This window comes from Grammomys surdaster, unplaced genomic scaffold, assembly GCF_004785775.1.
Source record: "Grammomys surdaster isolate TR1022 unplaced genomic scaffold, NIH_TR_1.0 227, whole genome shotgun sequence".
Classification (NCBI taxonomy): Eukaryota; Metazoa; Chordata; class Mammalia; order Rodentia; family Muridae; genus Grammomys; species Grammomys surdaster.
This window is the reverse complement of record NW_021604672.1, coordinates 337,086-349,367: the sequence shown is the minus strand read 5'-3', so window position 1 is coordinate 349,367 and position 12,282 is coordinate 337,086. Positions and strand designations below refer to the sequence as shown.

At 40.7% G+C, this 12,282-nt stretch overlaps 1 protein-coding gene across 2 annotated transcripts in view; it reads right to left on the bottom strand.

Annotated features, from left to right (window-relative positions):
- Ltbp1 (latent transforming growth factor beta binding protein 1) overlaps positions 1-12,282 on the bottom strand; it is a 379,032-nt gene that overhangs the window by 230,991 nt on the left and 135,759 nt on the right. For both annotated transcript variants that reach the window (XM_028773421.1, XM_028773422.1), the window contains exon 4: positions 6,090-6,259. In XM_028773421.1, coding sequence (XP_028629254.1) covers positions 6,090-6,259 — 170 coding nt within the window. The remainder of the gene's footprint in view (positions 1-6,089; positions 6,260-12,282) is intronic.

Sequence of the window (12,282 nt, the reverse complement as noted above, 5' to 3'; positions counted from 1 at the left end):
ATATGCTGTAAGAACATACATGCTGTGAGAAGACCATGCTGTGAGAACATGCTGCATTTCTCTCACAGCAAGGCTCAGGAGACTGGGGAAGCAGGTTTACCTCTCAGGGAAAGAGATGATTTCAGTCAGCCTACCTCTGGCAGTTGGGAGTAGGTTGAGCAAAGATTTACTGAGAAAGGTCAGCACAGACCACAAACTCCAGGGAAAGACAACTCCTGAGGCGCTGGTTTCTGCCAAAAGTAGCTTGATGGACATCTGGTGTCACCTCTGAGACTGCTTGTTTAAACAAAAAGCATTGTATTTAACAGTTTAAAGTGGGCCTTTTCCCGCCAGTTTAACAGTACAGTGTGTTGGTGGTATGCTTGTTTCTCTCTTTCCTTCCTACTCCCCATCTCAGTGCATCAGAATATAAATCCTTAGTGCTCTTAAGAGCCTGAGTTATCTCTGTTTATAGACCTTTGGGAAGTTAATCTATAAAACATGACATATGCCTCTTCTGGAATTTAAAACATCTGCTTCCTTGAATATAACAAAATAAACTTTTAGAAGATTATATTGAAATACAAGCAGCCAGCTTAAAAAGTTGAGCCCCTAACCGTGGGAAAACAAGTGGGATTAGCAACGAGAACTTCAGTGTCAGGACTGAGGAGATGGTCAGTCAGTAACGTGCTTACCACACAAGCACAAAGACCTGAGTTCAGGTCCTCTGGGCCAATGTAGAAGCCAGGAATGGCCGTCCAGGTCTGCAGCCACAGCACTGGATCAGGGGGAAGTGGGCAGAGACAGGAGGAACCCTGAATCGCTGTAGTCAGTCAACCTAGTCGTTAGCAAGCCTCAGTCATAAAAACTAAGGTATAGAGCAATACAGGAGAACATTCAATCACTGACCACTGTGTGTGGGGGGTGTGTGTTTGTGTGTGTGTGTGTGTGTGTGTTCTACCATTTCAAGTTTTCCCTCTGAGTTAAAAACATTACTCAACCAAGGGGCTACAGAGATGGCTCAGCAGTTAAGAGCACTGACTGCTCTTCCAGAGGCCCTGACCTCAATTCCCAACACCCACATGGTGGCTCACAACCATCTATAATGTGACCTAATGCCTTCTTCCAGCCTGCAGATGTACCTGCAAATAGAACACTGGTATACATAAAATGAATAAATAAAGCTTTAAAACAATACTATTAAACCAAGTGAAGGGGAAACCGGTTTACTGCATTCTCTTTAACACATCACCAAGGCAGGGGCTGGATAAAGGCCGTACCTCATTTGTACCTTTCCGAAGACTCCAGACCAGTGGAGTTCTCTCTCCTCCTTGGAGCTGGTGAGGTTTTTCAGAACCACCTACTTGGCAACTGTCCTTGTAAATAATGTTTTATTTTTACTGAGACACAATTCACACACCAGAGACCTTGTCCTTCTTACTTGTAGAACTCTCTGCTTTTTAACATAGTCACAAGGCTGTGCAGTCACCATGACCTAATGACTCCAGATCACTTTCTGTCATCCAAAAAGAAACACCTGGCCTTTAAGCAGGCACTGTCCCTAGATTGGCAATCACTAATGTACTTTTTGTCCTTGTGGATTTGCCTATTACTGATATGTCATATATGGAACAATATAGTATGTGGTCTGGATTCTTCCGTGCCTGAATTCCTTCACTTGGTATATTTAGAGTTCTATCATTATCTGTACCCCATTCCTTTATAATGGCTCAAACTCTATTCTATGTAAATACTTCACTTGTTTAGGCATCCGTCATCTGATGAACATTGTCTCTCATTAGATACTGGGCTGAGATAAACAGTTAGATACAAATCTCTGTGAGAACATGTTTCTTAAATTCTACTGGAGATTAAAATTGCTAGCTAAATACTCTGTTAGCTTTTTTGAGAAATCCAGGTCGTATCTTAATATACATTTCAGCTCTGTGACCATGATCCATTGGTTTTCTGTAAAATCCCAGGGCTAACATTCACTATTTTTCCAGTTGTCCCTCAACCTGATATTCTTAACATTGAAAGAAATTCAATTTATAGAGTTTCCCTAGTGCTTCCTGATTTTCTGCTATCTCCAAACTTGATAGAGATGTTTGAGAACCATGGGGGTATGGTGGACAGGCTTGTAAGGGCATTGAAAATGAGTGACAGTTACAGGCAGAGTCTCCAGGGAAGCTTTTGGGTTTTCTGTCCTGCTCCCAGTTATCAGTCATCAGATCCCAAATCTAGATGTGTTTAGTAGCTGACACTGGATTTCAGACTAGGGAGATGCTCAGTGGGTAAAGTGCTTCTTACATCAGCACAAGGACCTAAGTGTGGATTGCCATCATCTATGGAAAAGTTGGGCATAGTAGAATCAATTGTAATCTTAGCACTGAGAGATGGAGAGAGGCAGATCCCAGAGGATTGATGCTCGCCATCTAGGCTGAATCTGTGAGCTCTAGGCTCAGTGAGACAGACGCTATTTCAAAACATACAAAGAGGATAATTGAGAAAAATATTCAATGTCAATCTCTAACCACAACATGTACCTACATGGGTGAGTGAACCCTCACACACATACAAATATACATACAAAATCACAACACACACATTTTTACAAAAACCACAACACACACACAGTCTCTAGATCTGGGTTGGTTGATAGTCCATCAGCCTCCAACAATTTACCCAGTATTCTACACTCTTTGACATTTTTTAAAGGTCTCATTTTAAATAGGTATCAAAATATTTGTATAACAATCTCAGTTTTCTTCTTGGCCACAAAACCTAAAATATTTACTGAGCTTAAGCACAAGTTTGTCAACCTATACTTTAGCTGACACTCACGCAAATTAAATTCAAGGTTGATGAATATGGTGGAGATCCAACTTATCACTAGAATCAGATACTACAGAATACCCAATGTAGAACACGCCATTGCCTAGTGACTGAGAAGGCTGGCAAGCATACCAAATCAAAATATGAGAAGTTATGTGCACACAGTGGACAAGGGCGGTGAGCTATGCTACTGAAATTCTGGAAAATTCCAGCAGAACACTGCTTCTTCCCCAGAGAGATCACGTCACCAACAACCTGATGGCTTGTTTCCCATCCAGTCTTTCACCTGAAGAGTGCTATACATGGCACAGTCACACGGTCAGCAATATAGAGTCCACTCCACACGCCACTGCCACATCTTTCTCACCTCCATATTCTGACCAGTACTCTTCTTTTTTTTTTTAGCAAGTATTTGCTCTCTGTGGCTTTTAGAACTGCTATCTCTTCTTTCTATGAGCTTATTAAGCTATAGAAAACAGGATTTTACATGCTCCATTATCGCTGTTTGTAAGATACCAATTTCGATCCAGCTAACTATAACAAATTATAGTAATGCACTTCCTTTCTCAGCCATATCTATGTATCTTGGTGTGTGTGTGTGTGTGTGTGTGTGTGTGTGTGTGTGTGTGCATCTAGCAGTCTACCTATCTATATCTGCTAATCTATGTATCTATGTATTTATGTATGTGTATGTATATATCTATTTTAATTAACATATATGCTTCCCTTATCTTTTTTTTACAAGCAATTGTTCCTCTTCCCCAGACCTTCCCTCCCAGTGTCCTTCAAACACTAGCCATCTCCTTTCTGCTTTTCTGTTATACCTGTTCTACTGCTCACCAACCTCAACCCCTCTTTCCAATGGAGAAAACAACACGAGCTCTTTTACCAACCTAAATATTTCCACTCATTCTAGTAGCTTGCCCCAAAGTCATGGTAACATGCTTGGGGAGGCACACACCAACATTGCAATTTTATCCCAAGATAAACCATGTCCTAGTGGCCTGATCTCCTCTGTTCTTCTGAAGTTAGAAGTATCTGCTTCTCTTTCACTGCCTACCCCTCAGCACACTGTGGAGCTGATCTGTTTGGATTTGATCTCTCCTAGGAAGCTGAGAATGAAGGTACTAAAAGACTCTCCTGTCCTGGGCTGTCCACTGCTAACCCCCCTCCATTCACTTCCACACTGGGTTCCCACCGTCCTCCAACCTGACACAGAGGAGGGGTGTGAAGAAGCAAACACTTTCAAGTCCCTCCTACCTCTGCTCCTTTCCCCACATCAGTCTTCCTTCTAACCTTTCCCTCATGTTCCTATTTCAGTATCCTTCACAGTCCTGTAAAATTCCTTGTTTTCAGGGCTTTCCAGCTCGACCTCCAGCTCTCAATATAGTGTTAGCAACAGTAAAAATAGCCACATCTCCCTTCCTGCCTTCAGATATGACTAATGTTTCAGTCCTTCCGAAGCCTTTTTTTTTTGATCCAGTTCCATCTTTTTCAGGGCTTCAGATGAGCACACCATCATTGAGGTCATGTGGTAGTCTACAATCCTTCACTAGCTTCCCCACTATGTAGAAAATACATACAAGAGGCAGGGGACTTAAAAAAAAATCATTTCATTTTCCAGAAGACAGCTAAAGCAAGGTTTTAGTTTAAATTCTTACAGAGGTAGAGACAGTATGGAAAGTGTGTGTGTGTGTGTGTGTGTGTGTGTGTGTGTGTGTGTGTGTGAGAGAGAGAGAGAGAGAGAGAGAGAGAGAGAGAGAGAGAGAATTTCACTTAAATAACAAGTCATCAGTAACTATCTAAAAACACCATATCTCATCTTCTTCCCAGCGACCATCAAACCATCTTTTCTTGACTTCTCCATCTAGCTCAGAATTTTCTTCCTCTATCAAAAGGAACATAAAGTTTCAAAAATCCCCTTCTTATCACTTCCAAACCTTAGAGAGCTTCCAAAAAGTATTTATCTACATAAGCTAATAACAATAAGCCCTTCCCTTTGTTCATTTTTAAAATCAGGATGAGGACAACATGGCACACTTCAGAGATATTCCTGTATAAGGACGACCCCACCCACCCACCCCGAAGACCTCAAAGGGCATTACAGAGCATAGTGATTACAGCTTCCTTTTGCAACTGACAAGGGACTGTCTTGTCTGACAAGGAGATGATCCAGGTGGTTTCTACACCATTCCCTAAGGTCCTGCTTTGCTTTCATTATAATCCCAATAAAGCCACACCAAACTCTCGCTCTGGAGCTGGACACCAGCCACAGAAGAGAACTGTCTCAAAACATTAAGTGCAGATAAACAAATCTGCCACTGGATTTTCTATTGTAAAAAAGCAAGTGTCAGTCACCAGAGGCTCACAACAGAAAGTGAGAGATGGGGGCCAGCAGCAGAGCATCAAATCTGCGGCAGATTCCAACTTCTTAAGTGTTGAGCAGTAGAAAAGCTCTCTCTGGGCTATTTGCAGTAGTCCTGCTAGCAACAGAGAGTCCTTTTCCACCTCACACCTGGCATGCTCCCTGATCAGTTATGGTGAAGGCGATCAGTCAACATAGACTAAAGCAGGAAGCTTCTGGAAGGAGAGGGGTGAGCCTAGTTCTCGCCTCTGAATGGTCTGTGCCTTGCTCCAGCGCATTCTCCGAGGATTCTGCCAGCACACACTCTGTAATACCTAAACCACAAATCATCACATTCCCTACCAGTCCAGCCAGGGCTTGTGTCCTTGAGCTTCTCACACAGGGAGATACCAACCAAGCTGGCCCCAGATACAATAGTCCTTTACAAATTCAGTCAAGTCTTCCTTGCCATCTGCTAGGTAGACTGAAAACTAGGTAGACCTTTCAGCATAAAAATAGCTACCACAGGCGAACCTCAGAGAGGAATACAGGACAAATCAGGCTGTTCACAAGGAATGGATCTTGGCAGCTTAACTAAAGAAAACATTTTATCGATACAAACATGTCAGACATGCAGCTGTACCTAAAATTAGAGGGAACACGTCTCTCAGAAGAAGGAACCCTGCAGAAACAGAATCTCAGACAAGTCACTCCAGATTTATTTCCAAAGTCCCGGAAAAAATGTCTTTCCTCTGAATAAGGAAACCATGCTAAAAATCTGCTGTCTGGTTGTTTTAGGAACTAAAGGAGGTGTTTTAATGACTCTTGAATTTTATCTACTGTGACACATTACAACCATCTAAACCAAAGAAAATGTTTCCAAACTGTGAGTCTGTAACACAGGAAAATGGCTGTCTGAAAAGGTACTCACCCTGAAAGGGTGCTGTGACTTGCTCCTGCCCATATCTTAAAGAGAAAGAGCTTTCTGTGGACTGCTCTCCAGAGACCACCTTCGGAGCTGGGAAATACTTGGGCTTGAGCACGTACTCCTGGGTCTGGCCATGTCGAATCATCACATTCTGGGAAGACAAGGGTGCCACCCTGGGAAGAAATAAAGAAAGGATAAGAAAATACAGGATTTTAAATGTCAACATAAGAAGAGAACAAGAAATTAAACTTCAGAAGGAGTACCAGTACCACACACAGCTCATTTCTCTCACCATTTGTGGTACACAAGGAAGGAACCACTCGTTTACAGGTAGAACCATCCAGCATAAAGAGGACTCATCTGTTTAGTCAAAATTCACAGTGAGAAATGGGTTATCACAAGTGGGTCTTATCAAAGACTTCAGAGCATAGCTACTTCAGGCTTCATGCAAACCATGGGGCATCCATTTCTCAGAAAAAATGCAAAGACCCAGACATGACTAGGTACACATACAAATAGATAAGAAGAAGGATAAAGCACAGAATCAGTTATAAGCACTGAGAGTCAGTGTGAGTCAGCAGGACTTTCCAAACTACCTAATTCTAGTGGGTAGCTCATCTGGATCTTGGAGCCTCAATTTTACATTCTATATTAGAGGACCATCACCACATTGGCCAAGAGAAAAAAATGCTCATAAAAATCGAAACACATTAAAGCAGAGGAGAAAAAAAGAATAAAATAAGTTGGTCATGGTGGTCCATGCTTGAATGCCAATTTTTGGGATGTAAAACCAAGGACATTTTGAGTTTGAGGGAAGCTTGGTAAGATGCTGGCTCAATGTACATACATATACACATATATACATGCATACATATATAATTCCTTCTGAAATATCTTGCCCCCCGTGTGTGTATGTATGTATGTGTGTGTATGTGTGTGTGTGTGTGTGTGTGTGTTATGAAAATGACTCAGTGAAACATCTATTTCATTTTATTCTGGATCTCACAATTATATAAACATAACTATATAAATTATATAAGTTAATTCGGGTTAAGTGTTTTAAAATTACCATTTCCTATGAATGATAAGAATAATTAATCTTGGGCTAAGACCAATAATGAAACATAGAAAAAAGATAACATGGGCTTATTTTTATTTAGTTATGTAATGTACAGTAGTACAGTATATTATGTAATCACGTGCATGTGTGTCTATGTAGTATACAGTATATGTATGTATCTGTTTATATGTGTTTATGGAGTGTGCAGTATATGTATACATCTGTGTGCATGTGTGTTTATGTAGTGTACTATATATGTATGCATCCATGTATATTTATGTAGTATACAGCATATGTGTGTGTCCGTGTGTGTGTGCATATATGTCAGAAGTAGACAGCCAATGTCTTCTTCAATCTATTTCTACCTAACTGAACCCAGACCTCACCAATTCAGTGAGGCTGGCCATTCAACACTCCAGGATCCTCCTGTCTCTCCCTTCTAGATGCTGGGATTACTGGCCTGTGCTGCCACATTTGGCTCTTACATAGCATAGCTATTGAGAATCAAATTCCAGACCTTATGCTTGCATGGCAAGTAGGTTACAGAATGAACCATCTCTCCGATGCCCTACTCATTTTAGAACATGCAAAATTACAAGTGAAATCATTAGACTAATGAATATCACCACTAACAGCAAACAGCCTCTGAAATGGTACCTGCTTGCCAGTGTGTTCTGACTCAAAAGATGGACCTCTAAAGGGACTATATAAATAGTAAACAAAATAATATATGGCAGAAGTCATCATGTCACAGAGCACCACCATTAGGTTCCTTCATTAAAAATAGTCAAAGGATCTCAAATAAATTTACTCAAATTCATTCTTGTTGAGGCTAAAGAGCGAATCATGAAGTGAAACAAAGCATTCTTGAGAGATTATGGACCAGAAGTGGCTGAATTGAGGGGTGCTGGTACCTTAGCATTCATGACTATAAACCCTGTGGTCTCAAAATGCCTAAAACTCCCATCTTGGGTCTGGATCTTCCCAGTTGTGGTACCACTAAAAGCCTAGGGATTAACATTGTAAACCCTTCTGTTTTGATGATATAAGTATTATTTTGAACTTGAAGTATGCTTGGGGGGATGCAAACAGCTGAACAAATATGGTGGTCACAAGTCTATGCTATCAGCCTCCTCCCCATCTCAGAAATGATTCTCTTTCTCTCTATGCCCCTGCACAAAAACACAGAACTAGCTCCTGTTTGAGACAAAAGAACCCAGAATGCTAAGAAACCTAGATGGCCACTATTCATTCCTGCCCTGGCCATCTCCAGAAAGAAAAATCTTTGGGGTCTGCCTTTCAGGTAAACAACACTTCCCTCTAAAGCAGAAAAACAACTGTGGCAAAAAGTGAGTGGCAAGTATATGTACGTGGAAGATCTTTTCCTCCATGTAATAGATAAGAATCAAAGGAAAGAGAGCAAGCTGTACTAGAACTTGAAAATAACTCTCAGCCATCCCAACCTTAAGAAAATCCAGACTTCAGTCTCACTATGGTGCTAATGTGCCCAGTCACAGCACACTTCAAATCTGCAGCTAGGTATACCAGTTGTCTCATTCCTCAACCTTATCTGCCTCCAACTGCTTACAACACACAGACCCTATAGTCAGTAACTGTCACATGAACTCATCACAGCCCCCATCAAGAAAATAATGAGAATATTGGCAGACACTGTTTAGGACAAGCAGGGTAAACTGCCCCAACACTCAGTCCACAGACACTTCTGAGAGATAATAACCATTCTTTCTCTCTCTCAGGATCAGAGTCCAGCTTTTCCAACTTCAGCAGCTTCACTAGCAGTTCCACTGCAGCCCCCTCTTGGCCTTACTAATACACATCCTCTTTCATGCTTCTGCTTTTCCTTTGATTTCACCCAATCACATCAGAAAAAAGAAAATTTTTAGTTGATTTTTAATTATTTAGATGTATTCTTCCCCCATTTCCAGGATCATGGAAAGCTTAGCCATGAGGAAGGAACATCAGGTTTAGTCACATCATTGTAAATGCAATTTTCTAGAAAGGAGCAAACTTTTGAAGAAAAGATTTAAAAGAATCAAAACCATAGGAATTCTGGTTCAAAATAAAAAGGGGCACACTCATTAATCTCCATTCTCCCTCACAATTACAGATAAGGGGGAAATTATAAATTCCAAAATACAGCCACACTGGTAGCTTCAAATATTCAATACTCCAAGCCCCCAGTATTCATCTACTAGAGGACCTCCTCATTCTATTTATTCTATAAGATAGTGCCTCAATCTTGTACACTCCACCCCAATCAAAAGAACTGGCCTTGCTGGAGCCCTGAGGGCCCTGTGCTCCAGCTTCCATTCCATTATCACTTGTCCCATCCAGCTATCATATTTTTATTATTCATTTATAAACATTAAGATGTATTAAAGCATATTTGTAAGATAGTCAAGGTATAGTGAGAAATATTGACTGTTACAAGGTAGGGGAAGCTATGCCTTTCAAATTAAAAGAAAAAAAAAGTGTTCTTCTTTTATGTCAACCTCAAGTAAGCACAATATTTTACCTGAAGATGTAGCATGTGTCTCCACTTATGCTGTATTTCACAAAATACAGGCAAAACCAATGACACCAACAAGAACTGTGAAGGATATTCTGACTTTCCCCCCTCTCTTATGTATTTCTTTAGCAGTCCTAGGATATTTCATTAGTGACAGTTCATGGAACATAGCCTGAGACATAAGGACATTGGTCAGGTATCCCTGTGGGACTTCAGGCACAGAGGAAGAAAATATGACTGAGAAAAGGAGAAGCCATTCAAATTGATATCAGGGGCATTGACCTTCAAGAGACATAGAGAGAAGTAATAAAGTAAACACCTCATGGAGCTCAGTGCAGAGAGGTCATCCACAGACAAGTATTACAAATATGCAATTGCAAAAGAGTACAAAAATATTAGAGTCTCCAATGTTGCACTACCAATTCGGGTGATACAAAAGGTCCAGAATTGACTGTAGGAAGCTGGAAAACTCTGAAAGAGGAAAAACAAAAACAGAGGCCTCCATCTTTCCCAATCGAGGGCCATAAGATAACATTAATGAGCATGACTTTGACAGAAGACATCAATAGAACAAGAAATCAAGGCTGAATGCACTGTTTGCATCCACAGAGACAGGAAGCCAATACATACAAAATAGCAGCGTTGGGAGGAAGGCAGACAAAATCTTCACTCACTGTGACATTCTTAGTAGTTAGGCAACATTCACAGTAAACACATCAAGAAGGGGCCACATGAAGGTAACTACCAGCAAGAGGCGGGGACCAAAGTGAAAGAAGTCCCTGAATCCTTGAAGCTGTAGACATTACCTGGAAGAGTGTTCCTAGTTCAAGGCTAAAGGGAAAAGTAGGAGCAAAGACGTACGTTGAATTAAAGCTGCTAGGAGGAGGGCTGGTTTGTGGAGAAGAAGGCTACTTTAGTCTCACAGACAGAAATATGCAGTAGATGTCCAGGAAGCAGATGGGAAAGCCTCCAAGTGATGGTCTAAGGAGCAAGCACCCTCAAAAAGCAAAACTGTTAAAAAGAAATAAAATTAAAAATGAACCAGAGAGAGGATGAGCCAAGAAAGGTGCTGAGGCCACATCTGATGAGCTAAGCTTAGTTCTCAGGTGAAGACAGAGAGAACAAACTTCTGCAAGTTGTCCTTTGACCTCCACACCCATGCTATGTTATGCCTTTTGTACATATATACTACAATAAATATGAAAAGATTTTTTATTATTTGATTAAAAGGCATGGAGTCAAACAGTCTTGGAAGATAGCCATATTTAATCGTGTAGCTATCCCATGAGAACAGGGATTTATATTAAAAATTAATCTTTTGTTGGTTTGTTTGAGATAGGGTCACTCTACATAGTTCTTGCTGTCCTGGAACTCACTATGTAGACCAGGCTGGCCTGGAACTCACAGAGATCCATTTGTCTGTGCTGAGAGTAATAGCATAGTTCATACAGGTTACATACAACCAACACCCTTTCTTAAATGTCTTGTCATTAAGTAGAAAGTTTTGGCAACTTATTTTGTAGACACAATTTTTTTCACAATTAAGATTTGTTTTATTTTCTCTCTTCCTTTAATTGAAATTTTGTTTTCATGCAATACATTTTGATCACATTCTTTCCCTTCCCAGATCCTCCCTACCTGCCTACTTACCCAATATCATCTTCATTCTCTCTCATTCTCTCTATCTATCTATCTAACTATCTATCTATCTCTCAGAAAAAATAAAAAATCAAAGTCAGAATAACAACCAAAAAGCAAAAAAAAAAAAAAAGACAGACAAACAAACAAAAACAAGACAAAACAAAGCAGTACAGAAAAAGGAAAACATAGAGTCTGCTTTGCGTTGCCTAGCTACTCCTGGGTAGAAACCCTTTCTTGGGCACGTAGTTGACATATCCAGTGACACTCAATTAGAGATAACTGACTTTTCCCTTCCCCACTGGCATCAGTTGCAAAGAACTTCTCGGTAGGGATGAGACTTTGTGTCAACCTCCTCCCTTCAGTGCTGGGATTTTCTCTGACTTAGACCTGTATCCCAGCAGTACAGACATTGACTATGGCAGTACATACCCATCTAGTTCCTCAGGTAGAAGGTGAAAAAAAAAGTACAAAGAGTTCAGGGCCATCCTCTGTTATATAATGAGTTCAAGGTCAACCTTGGCTATGTGAGACCCCATCACAAACAGTTTTGAGGAGGGCAGATCACACTTGGTTGGCAGCCTAACTTCTCTGTTCTCTGATATACAGTTAAGGATGGTGGGCATCTTTAGGTCCTCTGAAAGAGTACAAGACTCATATTTAAGAAAACAGCTCCTCCCACAGCGTCTGTGGCCTATCTAGTCTCAGACCTATTTAATCTCTTCCACCCTACACCTGCTGGATTTATAATTATGTTCGAAAACACTCAGCTTCTGCAGCACTGGGATTCGAACCCAGGGCCTCATGCATGGTATTCAAGCACTCTACCAACTGAGCCACATCTCTATTCTCTTAGTTTTGTAGTGAGCTTGATAATTATTGTTTATGGAACTCAGAATAAGTCAACATTCATTTAAATGAAGATAGATAGATAGATAGATAGATAGATAGATAGATAGATAGATAGA